The following is a 19,409-nucleotide window of genomic DNA, read 5'->3' as shown; positions in this document are numbered from 1 at the left end:
TATGAAACGTCCTGAGAAAAATAAGGTTGCATGCAGTCTCAGGATACTGCGGATATCTAGAGTTCAAAGAGAGAGACAAGGAAGTTCAAGAACTTCTTGGGTCCGCCGTCGGTCATATTAGCCATATTCATAGAAGGACCATTGTATGTATTGGGCCCAGAGAATAGGCCCAAGACTATACTAGGCCCCAAGAAGTAAACCTAAAGAGGGAGATATAAAAGGGAAGAGAGGGGAGGCAGCTAGAGGGAGGAGAAAAAGAGGAGATAAGAGTGAACTACGACGGCTTGATTCCCAGAAGGGATACCTAGGCAACCCAAGAGATGCCTCCAAGAGAGGACCTGAGGGGTCACGGTCAGAGTTTGGGGTGCAACGAAAATGTACTAGGATTGTTGGCCACGAGCTCACCATCTCCTGAAATAAACCTTGGGCTTTCTCATTTTGTGGTGACAGAACTACAGAAGTATTAAATGATTAACAATGTTAATCCAGTCCCTGTACTTATCGTTGCCCATGATCCCGGCCTAATGGGCTTAACCCCTCAAATCCGTTGTACTGACAGTGGACTCTCTCAAGAGTTGTGATAAAAAACTGCTGGCTGGAGGAAACCATAGGTTCAAGCCAACTCAGCTTTTGCGTGTGAATTTGCCAACTAAAACAGTAATGGAGAAGGAAGCCAACCAGATGTCCAAAAAAATGAAAAAATAGCAATACGGTTTACGTATCTTTCGATGGAATTTATGAGTAGCTGAAAGACAGAGGAAGGGGGGTTGAATATCCAGATTGGGAATGAGAATGTGAGATCATCCATGTCTTAAATGCATTTGGACGTTCTCTAACTTTATTTTTTGATAATCTGTTACTTGCAGCATCTAGTTTTCAGGTTCACAATATGGAACACAAGTTCCGATGGTTCCAATAGCTCGTACTCAACAGCCATGTGGTTGTTGAAACTTTTGAACATAGCTGTATTCAGACATTTAGCATTTCCATATATCATTGATTCAATTTTAGACAACTCCATAATTGATAATTGAATATATATGACGTTTCTTCACCAAAAGAACATGATGTACATTGGAAAATATTGGCAATATAACCAATATTGATACCTTTTTTAAAACTTAACTACATATATACTATGTAGCATGTAATGCTGCATTCTCTATACAGATCGAGCTATTTAGCCTAGGAAATCATGGCATTTATTTCTTTTTTACATTAAGCAAACCGTGGAATTTCTTGTGTTGGCGGTGTTATTTGAGATCACCTGGTATCGTTTTTGGCTTTTTGCTCAAAAACTCCTACTCCCAAGTCCTAACACTACTATGGTGGCAGTGACTTTATTAAGTGTTCAGTTTGTTAGGTCCACCAGGCTATACTAGACTTATAAGGAAAATAACACTTTTGTATTTTAACTTTTAGTCTTTAGAGCATATGTTGGTGGAGGCATCAAGTGCATATTTGCCTCCACCATTTAGAATTAAAACCATCTTAAGGTGGAGACATCAACTGTCTACCACATCCGTAGAGGCAAATTTGCGGTTTTGGATGCTGATGTAGAGCGACAATGGTAATGTCGTGCGCCACTTCTAATGTCATCCGAAACATTTTTTGTTACTTTGACCAAAATCACCACAACATTACTAATGTTGCGCGTCATTCCTACTGTCGCATGCTCCATCGGGAAAAAAACAAGCAAAAAACGGTCAGAATTCTACCTCCATATATCTATACTCATTTCATTTTTCATACACTCAACACTAACATTCAACTCAAACAACTCAACCATTTCACATACAACTACTCTCAATATCACAAAAACAAGATAGATAGTCCAAGTTGGACAAATGAAGAAAACATTGCTCTTACTATAACGTGGATTGAGATTGAAAAAGATCCTATAATAGGAAATGATCAATCGGGGCAAATTTAATGGGAACGGATTATGACTAGGATGAATCAAATTCAAAGTTTTGACAAAAATCGTAAGTGGAAGGAGTCTCACAACGTTCGTCACTTTTTTTACCATTCTTGAACAAATATCATGTCATACTAAAAAAACTTGAAGAATAACATCTAAGTGGGTGGGTACGCGAGGACATTGTAAGATTCGACAAACTTGTTTAATTTATATTGAGGTTTTTTTACTTAACCCTCCCAAAAGTATACCCCCTTTTGAGATAACCACCCATTTTGTAAATCATTATTGATTGCCCCCCACTCCGTCAATTTTCTATGTAACAGACGTCGGTATTTTTCTTATTGAAATTTTGCCCTTATTTTTAAATTTGTAAAAACCCCCCATTTTTAACATACGTCTTTGACCATTAACTAACCTTCTCCTAAAAAAAATTGGAAAATTAGAAAAAAAAAATGCAAAAATTTGAAAACAAATTAAAAATATATTCAATAAAATGAAAATTCAAAAAAAAATCCAAAATTTTCCAGAAATTGAAAAAAAAAATCGGAAAAAATTTAAAATAAAATTGAAAAAATAATAAAACAACTCAAAATTTTGAAAAAATAATAAAAACCATTTGTTTTCCTATTTTTTTCGAGTTGTTTGATTATTTTTTCAAAGTTTTATGCATTTTGTAGATTTTATTTTATTTTGCCAAAAAAAATTCAAATTTTTTTCCGATTAGTTTTTTCAATTTGGAAAATTTAGGATTTTTTTTTTTAATTTTTCTTTTATCGAATATTTTTTAATTTGTTTTCGAGTTTTTGCTATATATTTTTTCAATTTTTCTGATTTTTTGAGTTTTCGGATTTTTTTGTTCTTCTAAATTTCCGATTTTTTGAGAAGGTTGATTAATGGTCAAAGACGTATGTTAAAAATGGAGAGATTTTACAAATTTGAAATAAGGGCAAAATTGTCAATATGGAAAATACCAACGTTCGTTACACAGAAAATTGATATAGTGGGGGGCAATCAGTAATGATTTCTAAAATGGGGAGTATACTTTTGGGGGATTAAGTAAAAAAAACCCCATTTATATTTCATTTTGCTTTATGCTTTTACTATAGACTATTTGATATTGATTTTTTTTTAAAAAAAAACGTAGCTTAAAAACGTGCCAACAACTTATACAACAACCACTGGAAACCATGGACATGGTAAGATTGTTATAATTAACCTAGTCAAAGGTACGCCAACGTGGCAAAGAACTTAGTTACGCAACGAAACTCTTGCACCAAGACCAAGAAAGAAAGCAAGATCCGGAGATCTAGAAGGCTTTGATTTTTCACCATCAACCCCCTCAACGCCTCACTTTCCCCTAACTTCTGAGTCTGGCCCTTCACTTTATTCTGAATACGACCTTAGTAGTACAGAAAGTTTCTTGGAGAGGTCCATTGGCAGGAAGCAGAGCAAAGAAATCGAGAAGAACAAGAAAGTTGCTTCTACTGTCGATGGTAATATATGTTGCATCCACTACTAAAAATATGGATGTTTTTGCTGAGTCTTTTAAAGAAAGCCGAAGACATAGAGAAGAGATCCTAGATGGACAATTTCAAGCTATGATGAAATTTAAGCAAGAGAAGATAGATAAAAAGTTATTTTTGAAGTAAGAAAAACTCAGTGTGTTAATTAGAGAGGAGAAAAATAAGACTAGGTTATTAGCAATGTCACTCGACAAACTCAATCCTCATGCGCGGAGGGTTTTATAGCTAAAACAAGAAACAATTGTAGCTAAATATGTAAAAAAAAAAATGGATCAAGTAGTATAAATGAAGGTGCTGATGACGAAGGAGATGATGACTAGCTTAATGACTAAAGTAACTCTAGTAATATGTAATAAGTTTTGTCTTTAATTTATTTATTTTATGTTTTTGCAATCATATATTAGGGTGATCTGTAATAGTTGTCGTTCTATTAATAAATATTACAATTCCTTTGCTAAATCAAATTGATCAAATTAATGAAGTAAATTAGAACCTGTCAAAATGATCAAATGAACAATTATAAATCACACAACATAATAATAATCGTCATATAAGTAATATTATAAAATCATCAAGTCCTCACTCCCTACATACGTATCCTCTGCCGTGAACTCCCAGGATATATCGTAGTGCGATCAAGCTGAGCCTGTAACTCATCAACATGGCATTGCAAATCATCATGATCCATGTGAGTATGGGAAAGAAGTGTCTCTCTCTCAGCATTATAGGCGAATGCTGAGGAGTGCATGCCATCATTTACACGAATGCTTGTCTCATATCTCATGTGCACCTCATCATGAAAAAATTATCCATTATTAATATATGACATTTTTATAATAAACAAAAATAAACCAAATGAAGGTATGTAACAATAATTACCAAAGATAGATGTCCAATGTCGGGCTCTAATTGTACCACGCGAATGTCATCAATAAAAGGAATGGGATGATAAATCGTCTGGCCAGTCGAATCACTCAAACTAAAAACCCAATGCCACTCTGACTGGGGGTGTCTGGTGTTAGAACAAATGTGTGTACAGGTCCCTGCTGAAACATCTGTTATGACGGCTGACCAATATGATATTCATTTTGACACCCATTCTGTTAATCATATGAATGTTGTATGTACAACCCACAGCTAGGAGCAAATGACCAATAGATATCTTAAACCAATAATGGTAATATTGCTCATAAGTCTGCAACTAACGTAACTAGGTCAGAAGCTACTTGCCAACTCCAATCAACGTTTTTTTTCGATGACGTTATGTAAGGTCATGTCTTTAGCCTCTGATACATAGGCAGGCGGATCAAGTGGGATACCAAAGCATAGTGCGAACTGTCTGTAACATCTATCCCCTAAATACCACTCTATATTACTCCCGTAAGTGAATATCATCCTCTTATGAGAAATGAATGAACAAGCATATATGCAGTCATTCGCGTTGATGTGCACAAAATCCTTCCAAGGCCTCCAAACAATAGAAGCATGTGTGCTAAGCTCGATCTGGTTTTGGACATAAGCTAGTTAAATTATGATTGATCTCATTGGTCAGACGAGGTCCATGCCAAGCCCTGAGCCTAGGCCTCTCATTGGTGTATTCTGTGAGGATAGGAAATGATTTGCAGCACGGAAGTTCTCATAGAACCATACCTCTAAGAGAATGACAATCCCTCCAACCTAAGGAGTAGTGACACTACCAACCTGTTGAGAAACCCTATCTAAACAACGCAATAAATAATAGTATATGACTCCACCAAAATCAATACGGCCCAACTCATACAAGTTCTCAAAGTTGGCAAGATACCCTAAATTAATCGTGGAATGGCCAGAAGGAAGAAACAAGGTACCCATCAAATACATACAGAAAGCTCTAACATACTCATCGACATGTGCTTGACCATCATCATAACTCCTGAATGTCAATCTTATTGTAAAGTATGTCAACTAGATGACCGAAGGGAGTCGCTAGAATTACATTATCTCTAATATACATGGTCAAGTGCACCGACTTTTTTAATATCATCCCACCACGCCTTAAGCGTACGTGGAGTGCACCGAACCCGATACATAACACATCTCTGATGAACGCAAAATGAAACTAAAATTAAAAAAATAAAAATAAAAATGCATGTATTAACTACTAAAGTTAACACTACTACTAATATAAAATTAAAAAACATACCTGCTGGTCAATAACAACTCTTGACACATGCTTAACATGTCACCCCCTAGACACCGGTCTAAGATGTCTGAAATCCATAGATTATGCAACAAATTCAAAATCGATTTGCTGATACTGAAGCAGTAGTGGATCGTCCGGCTCACCTCCCTAGTTACCAACTCCAGCGTCTCCATGATTTCCAACTCTAGAAGTTCCTGCTTCATCATCTAGATCACTCATTGGATTGTTCCAAAATAGTGGATTGTTACCACTATTTTGTTCTTCTTCGCCATCACTACTCCATCTTACTTGATTATCATAGATATATTCGTCGTCGATTTTTTTTTTTTTTTTTTTTTTTTTTTTTTTTTTTTTTTTTTTTTTTTAATTAGAAAATTATCTATACCAAAAAAATATGTGTGAAATGGCTACAGTGAAAGTGTCGCGCGAATTTATTTTCACATACCACGTGACAGTATTAAATAACTCACATGGTAGACCCTAAGTACAAGGTGACTGATATTTGACTCCACCTAGAGTTCGCCAAATTTTATAGATACTTACCTCAAATTTTGGCTTCAAATTTTGTAGATACTTAGAAAGAGATGTTCTTATACAATAAATTTCAGAATCATTGCGTTTTAGAGATGTTCTCAGACAATAAACTTTAGAATCATTGCGTTTGTTTTTGTTTATTTTGATGTCTTTTTCCTCTCGGCCTAATTAATTCTTGTCCTAATTAATTCTTGTCTTTTTTTCTTTGAGACCATATGCCTTGGGACTGCAAATGGTAAAATGAAAGCTTAATGAGTTAATATTTGATGTTTCTACGCTAACTAATGATTTCCTCTATAACCAGGTACAGAGATTGATTACCGGGATCTCAATCTTTGTACCACACACACACATTTCGTATCTCGGCGCACACACACATATCTTGGAGCACACACACAGGTTTCGGACTCATATCAACGGCGAGATAACACGGTTACAGAGATGATATCTGTACCGGTTGTAGAGATCTCGAGTCCTTGACAATATATGTTGCATTTTTACTTTTATAAACATGATGTGATAGGTAATACCATCTGAGTACAGTTTGGGTTGATATCTATCTGTATATTTATTGCAGCATTGCTTCAATCAAGGTGAAATGGCATATAAAATTCATAGAGTTCCCAAATTCATTTTTTTTTTTTCGTTAAAAGAGTTCCCAAATTCATATTACTCTCATCTTATCTCGACATTTATTGCTGAGTGTTGTTTTATACGTACGTACTGTAAGTCTGCAACACACTTGTTGTTGACCGTTCATACAAATTACACTTGAGAAGTTACATTTTAGTGATTTTCAAAGGGAAGGTTGATGAGAAACAAGCATAAAAGAGTGAAGCTTTGCTTCTTCTTGTGAGTCAAGGTTGTGTTTCTGTGAAACATGTCTTCCTCCAATCTTTCTTGGGCTACTTCGTTTTCATGCTCAAGCTCTGTAGTTCAACACTCAGATCATCAAACCTCTTTTTCCGCCATACTTCAATGGTTGAGATTCATTTTCCTGTCTCCTTGTCCTCAACGCGCTATATTCTCCTCCGTTGATCTCATCTTTTTGCTCATACTCATCGCCTTTGTGATCCAAAAACTCTGCTCTAGAACCCATTCCAATGATAGAAATAACATCTCTCATCTTAGAACTTCGTTGTGTTATAACGTCACTTTGTTTCTAAGTGCTCTGTTAGCAATAACTTACACAGTTCTCTCAGTTTTAGCCTTCACTAAAGTAGCCCAATCTTCATGGGAGCTCGTCGAAGCAATATTTCGTTTGATTCAAGCTATAACTCATATTGCAATTACCATTTTAATAGCTCACGAGAAGCGATTCAAAGCTGTTACTCATCCGGTCACTCTTCGAGTATATTGGATTGTGAACTTTGTTGTTGTTGCTTTGTTCTCAGCTTCAGCCATCATACGACTAAGTTCTGTAGAAGAAAAAAATGATTTGGACTTAAACGTGGATGATATATTTTCTTTACTTTTTCTGCCAGTATCTTTATATCTTCTTGTCGTCGCAGTTAGAGGATTCAGTGGGATTACAATGATCAGTACACCCGAATTGGAAGAAGAATCAGAATTAGTACTAAAAGAACCTCTACTGATGAGCAATAAGGCAAATGTTGCGGGTTATGCTTCAGCTACTTTAATCTCAAGAGCTATGTGGCTTTGGTTGAATCCATTGTTGGAAAAAGGCTACAAATCCCCTCTCAAGATTGATGATATTGCTTCACTTGCTCCTGATCATGAAGCAGAGGTTATCTCGAAGCTCTTTGAATCTAACTGGCCTAAACCATCTGAAAACTCAAAGCATCCAGTCCGAACAACATTGCTTCGGTGTTTCTGGAAAGACTTTGTTTTCACTGCTTTCTTAGCAGTTGTTAGGCTTTCTGTCATGTACATGGGTCCTGTCCTACTCCAAGGATTCGTCGCTTTCTCTTCCGGGAAAGGTAATTCACCTTACGAAGGCTTTTACCTTGTTGCCGCCCTCTTGTTAGCCAAAATCATTGAAGTACTTAGCTCTCATCAGTTTAATTTTCAGTCTCAGACTGTTGGTATGCTTATTCGATCAGCTTTGATTACTGCACTATATAAAAAAGGTCTGACGCTATCAAGTTCCTCTCGACAAGCTCATGGGCTAGGACAGATTGTAAATTACATGGCGGTCGACGCTCAGCAACTCTCGGACATGGTACTACAGCTTCACAATTTGTGGTTGATGCCATGCCAAATCCTTGTTGCATTAGGATTACTATACATCTACATTGGTGTCTCAGCACTTTCAGCATTACTTGCAATCATTGTGATAATGGTGTTTGTTATGCTAAACACCGGTCGAAATAATAAGTATCAGTACAATCTAATGAAAATGAAAGATTCTCGTATGAAGGCGACTAGCGAAATGCTAAATAACATGAGAGTGATCAAATTTCAAGCTTGGGAGGAATATTTTTATAAGAGAGTACAAGACTTTAGAGACGCTGAATACAATTGGTTATCCAAATTTATGTTCTCAATCTCTGCTAATTTTGTATTCCTATGGTCCACCCCTGTGATTGTGACCACATTAGCATTCGGTACAGCGATGTTGTTAGGCTTTCCATTGGATGCAGGGACAGTGTTTACCGCCACATCATTATTTAAGATCTTGCAAGAGCCGATATGGGGCTTTCCGCAAGCTCTTATATCAACTTCACAAGCGATGATTTCGCTTGGAAGGTTGGATGGTTACTTGATGAGCAAGGAATTGGTGGAAGGAGCAGTGGAAAGAGAGGAAGGATGTGGTGAGGGCATTGCCATTGAGGTGAAGGATGGAGTGTTTGCTTGGGATGATGATGATGGAGAAATTGTTTTGAAAAAATTGAATTTGAGGATCAAGAAAGGTGAGCTTGCTGCTATTGTTGGCACCGTCGGATCAGGAAAATCATCATTACTTGCGGCTATTCTTGGCGAGATGCACAAGATATCAGGAAAGGTATGATTTCTGATATGGATTATGATTGATATATGATTTTACTAGTTTTTGTGAATTCATTGATTTAATTAACACTATTTGAAGAGTAACATCTTTGCAAAGTATACTTCCGAATTTAAGGTTTTCAAATAAGACACATTAGCGAAGCTTGTGGTTGAGATGTCAAAATGTGCAGTAAGAGCATCTTTAGGAGTGATATCAACCTAACATCAAACACTAAATTTTCAAGAATTTGGTGTTTTTTCAATTTCAGGAGAGTGACATGTTGATAAAAACACCAAAAAATAACCAAAGCTAGCACCAAATCGGCCAATATTTGGTGCTAGCTTTGGTGCTGTATCAAATCTCTCACGCGGTTTTTCTAACACCGCATGAGCTTGGGTTTCTATGACGCGGTTTTGCCAAAACCGCGTGAGAGATTGGGAAAGAAAATAAAGAATAAAGTTGATGTGCGAGACATTACGCGGTTTTCTCAAAACCGCGTAGGCTTGGGCTTTTAAGATGGGCTTCATTGGCGCGGTTTTGGAAAAACCTCGTGGACTATATAGCGCGGTTTATCCAAAACCGCGTCATTTGATGTCGAGAATTTGATGTTGCTCCTAAAGTTATTTCGTGTTTTTTTGGTTTGGTGTTTTTTTGGTTCAAAATTTTAGTGTTTTTTTGGTAGCTCTCCTAAAGATGCTCTAAAGCACATTACTAGCTACTATCCTGCCCTGGCTACGTCCGGTCAGAGTAACTGACTGATGACGTTGGGTCAAGTTAGGCTAGAAGTGGTCTTTCTCGGCAAACATTTTCCACTGATAAATTCATCTAATAGGAAATTGTCATTACTCATTGAGCTGGAGGAATGCAGAAAAGGTGATACTGATCAAAGAATAAAGGCTGGCCTTTAGTTCTATTCTGCTTTTAATCTTTTTTAACAGAAACTATAAAGTATAAACTACATTAATAATCAAGACTCAATAGATACAACACACACAGATGATTAGAAACAGTACCTTTCTTAATTAAATAATGACTGCTGGCCTTAATTAGATACGCACAACAGCCAAAAAGGCATCTATATTATCGATAGGATAGGTTGACGCACCACAGTCCAACACTCCAACAGCCATTTTTTATCCACAGAATTAAGAAGGTTCCTTCGACAACTCGTCAACAACGCTGTTCCCTTCCCTATACAAACAGATCAGAGAATTGAATACTATATTTTCAATTTATTGCGATTTCATTTTCCCGAGTGAAATTAATATATTATATAATTTGTGTTCAGTATGGCTGTTTGGTTCAAGAACTATATTAGTGTATTATCAGATAGAATACAATGCTGTAAATCTGAAGAGTATTAAAAAGGGAGTAGACAAATAGTCCCCCACATGTCACTTCGGAGTTTGGATCATTGTCACCAATTTCTGCGTTTTTTTTGAAAAAAACGCGTTTAAAATTCGAGATATTGGCAAGGCGTCTGGTTCCAGTTTAAAACCCGGGTTTTTAAAAAAAAACCCGTTTTAAACTTAAAAAACACGTTTAAAACCCGAGATTTTGAAAATCTCCCGTTTTTTTTTTTTTTTTTTTTTTTTTTTGAAGTGGAAATTTTATTAATAATGATAACGAGTTTTACAAATAATTAGAACAAGCGTGCAACAAACTGCGTCGGAAGTATTTTCTGAATGACAAAACCTATCCTCCTAAAAACAAACTCGTTAGAACCAACTGTCATTACGTTGCAGTCCATAACTTTCTGCAATCTCTTTAAAGAGCTCAATTTGTTGTGCCAAAAACTAAAAGTGTCAAACCGAAAGGAATGAAACAATCTTGGTTAGCTCTACAAGCCTCCTCGTGTTTTCTCATTTTTTTCTATTTTTTCTATTAGTCGCTTCTCCCACCTCAAAAGACTCCATTCTCAAACCCTACTAATGGAGAAGCTCCAGTTACATCAACACACGATGCCTCCCCTTAGACCCATTTGTAGATCAATACATCCGCAGTCGAAGTGTTGATCTCCCCTCATTCGGATCGATTGAGAAAATTCACGGGAGCCTCCTTCTTCATCGTACTGACCCTTCAAAATGCATCACATAAAATATCTCGACATGATCATGTCGGTATTTGAAGCCCGAGAAATATCTACAATGTTTGCATGGTCTCCAAAAGTATCTATGCGCTCTTTTTTGCACACTGGGGCATAAACCACCATCGAGTACAAAGGAATCATGAGGCGGTCTTGGAGAGCGATACTCTACCCGACATCACCGGTCCAAGTCCCTCCATCGGAATAGCAAGTAGGAATTTTTTTTTTTTTTTTTTTTTTTAATATAAAAGAAAACACAAAGAAGAAAAGGGGTTTTGGAGTTTACCTTTTTGAAGAGTGGGCGTTAGATTGACTTATTGAGACAGTTTTATTTTGTTTTGGATTATTAATAATTAATTATAAATTTTAAAGTTATTAATTTATTTGTAGAACTTGATTATGCCATTATGGTTGGTAATTAGTAGTATCTTATTTAGAGTCGTATTTTTGTACTGGATCTAAAATTTCTAGTATTTGGATGAGTAATGATAATTTGATACTTTCATGTATTTGAATTTTCTTTCATTTGTATTATTTTTATTTTTATTTTATGTGTCAATTCTTTTTTCCATTCTTATAAAAAAATCAAATTCTTTATCTATTATATTCTTTATCATCGGTTTTTACCGTTTCTTTTACGTATTATACGTTTTAAACCCGTTTTTTATGCTTCACGTTTTTTTACACTTTTTTTTCCGTTTTTTTCCCGAGACGTTCCGTTTAAAACACGAACTAAGTTTTTTTCAAATACACCGTTTTAAACCCGTACCGTACTTGGTGACAATGGTTTGGATACAGTGATGTGTATCTCGAACATTCAGACTTAGGAAGTTGGATACACTACACACATTACAAATTTCGACACAGTGGAGTGTATATGGAACAATCACAAATTTGGTCAATTGTCTCCAAAAATCCAATTGGAGTGCATATCGACTTTTTGACATACCGGTTGGGCCTCAAACCCAACAAACCTTGTAATGGGCCTACAAAAATCTACACATTTATACATTCGATGGTGCGTCTTGCACTCATGCATTTGATTCCGACCATTTAATGCTTCTTTTACAGGTTAGAGTTTGTGGGACTACAGCCTACGTGCCACAGACAGCATGGATCCAAAGTGGAACCATCCAAGAAAACGTTCTTTTCGGAATGCCAATGGACGTCCAAAAATATAAAGAAGTAATCAGAGTATGTTCTCTAGCCATGGACTTGGAAATGATGGAATTTGGAGATCAAACGGAGATTGGTGAACGTGGTATTAACTTAAGTGGTGGTCAGAAGCAGAGGATACAACTCGCCAGAGCCGTCTATCAGGATTGTGATATATATCTTCTTGATGATGTGTTTAGTGCTGTCGATGCTCACACTGGATCAGAATTATTCAAGGTATGAATAAGTAATCATAGGGTCATATCCAAGATATCTTGTACTTAAAAAAAACCATCAAAAACAAAAATAATTAAGTAGTGTTGCATTATGCAGGAATGTGTAAGAGGAGCTCTGAAGCATAAAACCATTTTGCTCATAACACACCAAGTGGACTTCTTGCATAATGCGGATCTAATATTGGTGAGCCATAACATTTTGTCTTGACGTCTTGACGTCTTGTGCTTTTGTGTATTCATTCATTTTGTATATATATGTATATAGTTTTTAGTATATACTCATAACTCATAACCTCTCATTCTTTTTTTGTCCTTTTTTTTGGGTAAAGATGCTTAAGCCACAGCATCATTAACTAGTGATTCCCCGCACAAACATATTAATTCCGCCAACTTCCTCGCATGGAAACATATTATACACATTACATGCTTCCGGCATTAACCTGCAATTTGTACTAGTAGGCTACTTTCCTTGGTCCCTTCTCCTGTTCCACACATGCTTCCGGCACACTTCACTTGTTTTTAGCACACGCATGTTGCACATAAAACTTTGGTTACCCATATTGCCTCTGCCAAGCTCGACATGTGGTGCCCTGGTCTAGCATACCTTGTCCACCCTGTGACTATAGCAGTTATTCTTGTTGTTTTTGTTGTTTTTGTTGTTGGCATTTTTCTTAAATTGATTAGTTTCTGAAAAATTAAGTGCAGGTCATGAGAGATGGAATGATTGTACAGTCTGGAAATTACAATGATCTTCTTGAATCTGGTTTAGATTTTGGAGCTCTTGTTGCGGCCCATGAAACGTCCATGGAACTAGTAGACGTGAATGACTCTCAGAAATCTCCTAAATCACCAATATCACAAAAGCCAGATTCTCCACACCCACAAGTAGCCAATGGTGGAGAAAAATCACTAGGCCATTCGAAGTCCGAAAAGGGAACTTCCAAGCTCGTCGAAGATGAGGAGAGAGAGACTGGTCATGTCAGCTTCGAAGTGTACAAGACATATAGTACTGAAGCATATGGATGGTGGGGAGTTGTGGTAGTGTTGCTTATGTCATTGTTATGGCAACTCTCCCTCATGTCAGGTGACTATTGGCTGGCATTTGAGACGGGTGAAGATCGAGCAGCTTCATTCAATCCATCCTTTTTCATTCGTATTTACGCAATTTTAGCAGCTGTTTCATGTGTATTGGTGTTGATTAGAAACATAGTTGTTACATATGTCGGCCTTAAGACTGCTCAAGTTCTCTGCAAGCAAATCCTTCACAGCATCATACGTGCCCCCATGTCTTTTTTTGATACAACACCTTCAGGGAGAATTCTTAGTCGGGTAAGCTTGATGACCCTCCGTTGGAACTTTTATGGCTAATGTGTACATTTTATTACTTTATAATCCTGTTGTGGTTAGGCAATGAAATTAGTTGGCTTGCAGAAAAGTTAGACAGATTAAAGAACTCTTGACTTTTCTTGCAGGCATCAAGTGATCAAACCAACGTTGACATTCTACTTCCCCTGTTTATTAGCATGACCATTGCGATGTACATCACGGTACTCGGCATCATAGTCGTCACATGTCAAGTTGCTTGGCCAACAATTTTCCTCATAATTCCACTAGTTTGGTTCAATATCTGGTACCGGGTAAGTACCCTGGCCCCCTCTCTTTGTTGAACTTTGGATATATAGGTTTGTAGTTACTAGAGAATAAGTCTTACAAGGATTTATAAGATCCACTTATAAATTTTGTGCACATGCCTACTCGGAGAAGTGACTGAAAATATGTATGGACCAAGAGATTCACAGTTGAGCCACAATAACTACTTCACATTCTTCTGAATGTTCTTCGTTAAGATGGATCTGATCATCCATGAAAATTTTGGTTTTGGTCTAATCTAGACACCCTTATAACATATGTTTCTTGTTCTCCAAAAGCGCATGAAAACAACTCTGTTATTGTGAAACATGAATATAGATTAATCAGGTTTAAATGTATATGTATGTACTTATAACTACTGGTGAACAGGGTTACTATCTAGCAACATCCCGTGAATTGACTCGCTTAGAGTCAATAACAAAAGCTCCTGTTATCCATCACTTTTCGGAAACTGTTGCTGGAGTAATGACAATTAGAAGCTTCAAGAAGCAGGCAAAGTTTTGGCAAGAAAACCTAAACAGGTTAGATGCAAATTTACGTATGAATTTTCACAACAATGGAGCAAATGAATGGTTTGGCTTCCGCGTGGAGTTGATTGGGAGTTTTGTTCTCTGCTTTTCTGCTCTGTTCATGGTTTTATTGCCTAGCAATGTCATCAAGCCAGGTTTTCATCTCTTGACACATTTTCCTTGTTGTTTACACATAGAGATGCACCTAGCATAATATACACGTTGAAATAAAATATACCCCACAAATATGTAATCTCTTCAACACCTAAAACTTCCGTCTTAATGTAAACTAACCTCTACCTTTATTTTGTGTAGAGTTTGTTGGGTTATCTCTATCATATGGTCTGTCTCTCAATGGGGTATTGTTCTATGCCGTATATATGAGTTGTTTTGTGGAAAACCGAATGATTTCAGTCGAAAGAATAAAGCAATTCATAAACATTCCATCTGAAGCACCATGGCACATTGAGGGCTGCATTCCTTCTCCAAACTGGCCCACTCACGGCGATGTAGATATTAAGGACTTGCAGGTAATAGCTAGTCAAAAGACCTCAACATTCACAAACCAACATCACTGTACTTCTCGAGGACAACTAAATAAGATGATCATGATGAAGCACCCCCACCCCCACCCCCACGCACGCACACACGCACGCACTCAGACCAGTAGACTACCCCAGTACCCCTAACTTGAACTCTAGCAACAAATTTGTTATTGTAGCTCAAGCTACCGTTCTGATTTCCCTGTGCACATACTTCCATCTATTTTTCTAACCCTGACAGACCATTGCCTGATTTATGTTCAACAGGTTCGATATAGACCCAACACTCCTCTAATACTGAAAGGTATCACTCTCAGCATTCAAGGAGGAGAGAAGATCGGTGTCGTGGGCCGAACAGGAAGTGGAAAATCAACTTTAATACAAGCTTTGTTTAGACTGTTAGAACCTTCAGGAGGAAAAATAGTTATTGATGGGATTGACATTTCAACTTTAGGCCTTCATGATCTTAGGTCCCGCTTCGGTATCATTCCTCAAGAACCAGTCCTGTTCCAAGGAACTATTCGCAGCAACATTGACCCAACTGGATTGTACTCGGACGAAGAGATTTGGAGGGTAAGTTAACCATTCGTGCCTCACAATAAGTAGAGTTGCATCAATGTGATGCAATATAATTATTTTTCTCTGGAAAAAAACTGCTGATGAAGTCCCAGTTCATCAACCTTTAATTTGCTGAGCCTATTTATGTGTCTAACGCACATAGCAAAATGTTTACTTGTGAGGCTTCTTGTAAGGAAACAATGAACCTTGTTTTTGTCTTTTTTTTTAAATAAGCTGGGGTTAAGTAAGACCCCCACCTGTTATATTGCAAATAGTTAAACCTTACAAAGCCTCCCTAAGAGTAGATCACTAAAAGGAGGAACACAAAGACACAACAATAACAATAAGCTTCAAGCCTAACATACTTAAGATAACACATTGACCATGCTACATTTGAACCTAAGAAAGTAGATATAGTAATCCTACTTCCTAGTCGTGATATCCTTAACAATCTTAGGCTGATCTTTCTTAAGATGAGTCTGCGCTTTCTCATAGTTACAAAAGAATCCTTCGCAATCACAACACACATAAGTGAGTCCCAAAGTATCATCTCAATACCATGTTTTTGTCTGCTGATGGTAGTTTGATGTTTTCTCCTTTTATAGAGCCTTGAGCGTTGCCAACTTAAAGACGTTGTCATGGCGAAACCTGATAAACTTGATGCTTCAGGTATTTGATCTTCTCATAATATCATGACCATCTTAGTCAGACAATAATACTTGCTTCTTGAATTTAAATCCCTGTCTGGTTACCGATGGTCAAACTGTTTTCCTTTGGCAGTGGTTGATAGCGGAGACAATTGGAGTGTGGGGCAGAGACAACTTCTCTGTTTAGGCAGAGTGATGCTAAAGCGCAGCCGTATTTTGTTCATGGATGAAGCAACGGCTTCAGTTGATTCTCAAACTGATGCAGTAATTCAAAGAATCATCCGAGAGGAATTCGCTGACTGTACAATCATAAGCATAGCACACAGAATACCAACAGTCATGGATTGTGACAGAGTACTAGTTATAGATTCAGGTATTTATTTTTCTAAAATTTCGTTTTTACAGTACGGGAAGTATCACAATACTGTTTACAGAATATTTAATATGGCCTAGGTAACACTTAATCTCAAGGTTTAATAACCTGAGCATTTAGTTTCTAAACTACTCATCATTTGTTGGACTAGTAGTAGGCCTGACACCTTTTTAATAAGTTGATTCTTTTGAATAGGATTGTCAGGCATGAAAAGATAAGCTTCTTCACTAGTCGTTACTCTTGCTGATTATAATTGAAATTTAGATGGTGATGCTTGTATATGTTAAAAGTTCAAGTTGCTAATAGACTTGGATCGATGTTATTAATGTTAACGTTAGACAGTACTTGTTGAGACTATTCCTATGTCCAACGCAATGTCCTATGCTCGAGCCTTCTATTGATATTCACAGAGTTTGCCCTCTCTACAAGTTCGTGCTTGTGGAGTAGTGGCAGTTTGACAGTACTCGAGTTTGTTTCGCTTCAAATGAAGCAAAAATCTAGATAATTCTTATATGTATAGAGTTGGCCAATGCAGTTATAACCATTATTCTTCCAAAATTTTGACAATGGACTTACCATGATGAAAATCAGAGCAAAATCTTGGAATAAAAAATAGAAAAACAAACAAACTACTTATATACACACAACCAGTCCTCGCTCATAGTAGGTCTCTGGTGTTGTGTACTTCTGATAATATGCTATACTTGTGTAACTATAAAATCCTAACAACATTTTTGTTTGAGCAGGTAGAGCTATCGAATTTGATAAACCATCAAGTTTGCTTGAGCGGCACTCGCTCTTTGCAGCATTAGTCCAGGAGTATGCCAACCGCTCGTTAGGTTTATAGACGACTGGTTTTGGTGCTCTTCAACTAATATTGGCAGAACTGAAAATGCAAATCCAACAATTTGACCAATCAAGGAGTTTGCGAGTAGTTTTGGAAGATTGGAATCATATTGAAACATCAATACAATTACGGTGTACGTGACTCGGTATATGATATAATTTGTCTACTGGTCTTGCAAGTTTATTAGCGCGCATTTTTCCTATTTACTTGGATTTATAGGGAAGTTTAATTTTGTTATTAAACTTATGAAGATTAGGGGTGTCAATAGTAAACCTATGAAGATTAGAGGTGTCTTGTAGATTTAATTTTCGTGGTTCTAAGTCTGGATCCGGTTCTTAAAATTGTGGAACTTTACCGATAACCATTGGTTCATAGCAAATTAGCAGTTACCCACCGATTTCAGTTCTTCATCTCGATTCTTAGGAGATAGACTTACACATTTTTTATTGTTCTTATTATGAAAATTTGTACCAAAAACACAAAAATACTGCAAAAGCGTATTGATTTTTAAGATTAACATAAGTATTTCACTCAATAACATGCATGCGAAATAAAACCATATATATCTTTAAGATTGTTAACTATACTTGTAAATTATTTATACTATTAAATACCATAAAAACTACATATTATTCTAGCAAATAGAATTAAGTTTGTTTATATTTTATTTATATTTAGGGTAAATTAGTGATTGCCCCCAGTTTTGAAGATTGGTTTTGCGATACCCCCACATAATAATTTAATTCGGATTACCCCCCACATTCTAACTTCCCGTCAGTCAAACAGTTAGTTGACTTCGTTGACCGGGTCAAGATTTCTGTTCAAACTACATGACGAAAATGCCCTTGATTAAATGTGACCAAGAAAGAGAAAAACCACGAAGACCTCACGTTTTAACCACGTGACCTGGGTTTCTTTGATTAGCGCCTAAACAACCCAATTACTTACGAACAGACAAAAAAAAAAAAAAAAATTACCCAAAAAAATCGAAAAAAATAGAGTAAAAGATCCATTGCAAAACAAGGAAGGACGAAGCTAATCAAGAGTTGTTTTTCCAAAAATGAAGGTAATTTAGATAAAGTTTGTCACTTTGATTAAATTTATCACTTTTGTTGAATATAGGGCTTGAATATATGAAGGTAATTGTTGGGGCGTCCACTGAATCACTCACGATTTCAACGTTAGGGGCATCCCCTTTCCACAACATTGTTGGGGTGTCCCCTTTTCTCTTTGTTTTTCTTCCTTTCCTCATTTACAGAGCATCTTCTTATAAATTCACTGCAAAAACAAACAGTAATGTCATTCTTAAGGTTGTAGATGTCAAGTTTTATGTAGAGGCTTTTGAGAAATAACTAGGGATAAAATATGCAAAGAGTGATGGACACAAGAGTTAATAATAAAAAAACTTGGATAGTAACTTTTGATTGGATTCAAAAATGGTTTTAATGTAGTTTTGAACTAGTAATGAAGATATGTGAGATGAAGATACCCTAATGCGAGATTCTATTGTTGAGTATGGTTGTTTGTACTACCTGTGCTTCTCGATGAATTTTTATGTGTTAATTCTCTTATGTTATTTTTTATTTTATTTTGGGTTGAGGATTATAGAACAAGGGTGAGAATTCTAGAAGGGGTGAGGAATATCCAGATCATCTAATGTCTTGTGTGAGATTTGGATATAACAATATGGCTCAAG

At 36.6% G+C, this 19,409-nt stretch overlaps 1 protein-coding gene across 2 annotated transcripts; it reads left to right on the top strand.

Annotated features, from left to right (window-relative positions):
- Nucleotides 1-6,772: 6,772 nt before the first annotated feature.
- Nucleotides 6,773-18,110, top strand: LOC147517093 (ABC transporter C family member 4-like). Of its 2 annotated transcripts, XM_086589501.1 has the most exons (12): nucleotides 8,086-8,100; nucleotides 8,193-9,125; nucleotides 12,268-12,588; nucleotides 12,685-12,771; nucleotides 13,293-13,916; nucleotides 14,060-14,224; nucleotides 14,607-14,901; nucleotides 15,062-15,276; nucleotides 15,556-15,861; nucleotides 16,452-16,515; nucleotides 16,627-16,866; nucleotides 17,613-18,110. In XM_086589501.1, exons 2-12 carry the CDS (start codon nucleotides 8,208-8,210, stop codon nucleotides 17,711-17,713), a joined length of 3,336 nt encoding a protein of 1,111 aa, XP_086445627.1. In that variant the 5' UTR covers nucleotides 8,086-8,100; nucleotides 8,193-8,207; the 3' UTR covers nucleotides 17,714-18,110. The 2 variants fall into 2 exon arrangements, with proteins under 2 accessions (XP_086445626.1, XP_086445627.1); XM_086589500.1 differs by having other exon boundaries at nucleotides 6,773-9,125.
- Nucleotides 18,111-19,409: the final 1,299 nt, after the last annotated feature.

The sequence above is a fragment of the Coptis chinensis genome, chromosome 2 (assembly GCF_015680905.1).
Source record: "Coptis chinensis isolate HL-2020 chromosome 2, ASM1568090v1, whole genome shotgun sequence".
Taxonomy (NCBI): domain Eukaryota; kingdom Viridiplantae; phylum Streptophyta; class Magnoliopsida; order Ranunculales; family Ranunculaceae; genus Coptis; species Coptis chinensis.
Note: the sequence above shows the minus strand (reverse complement) of the source record. Positions and strands in the feature narration are given on the sequence as shown.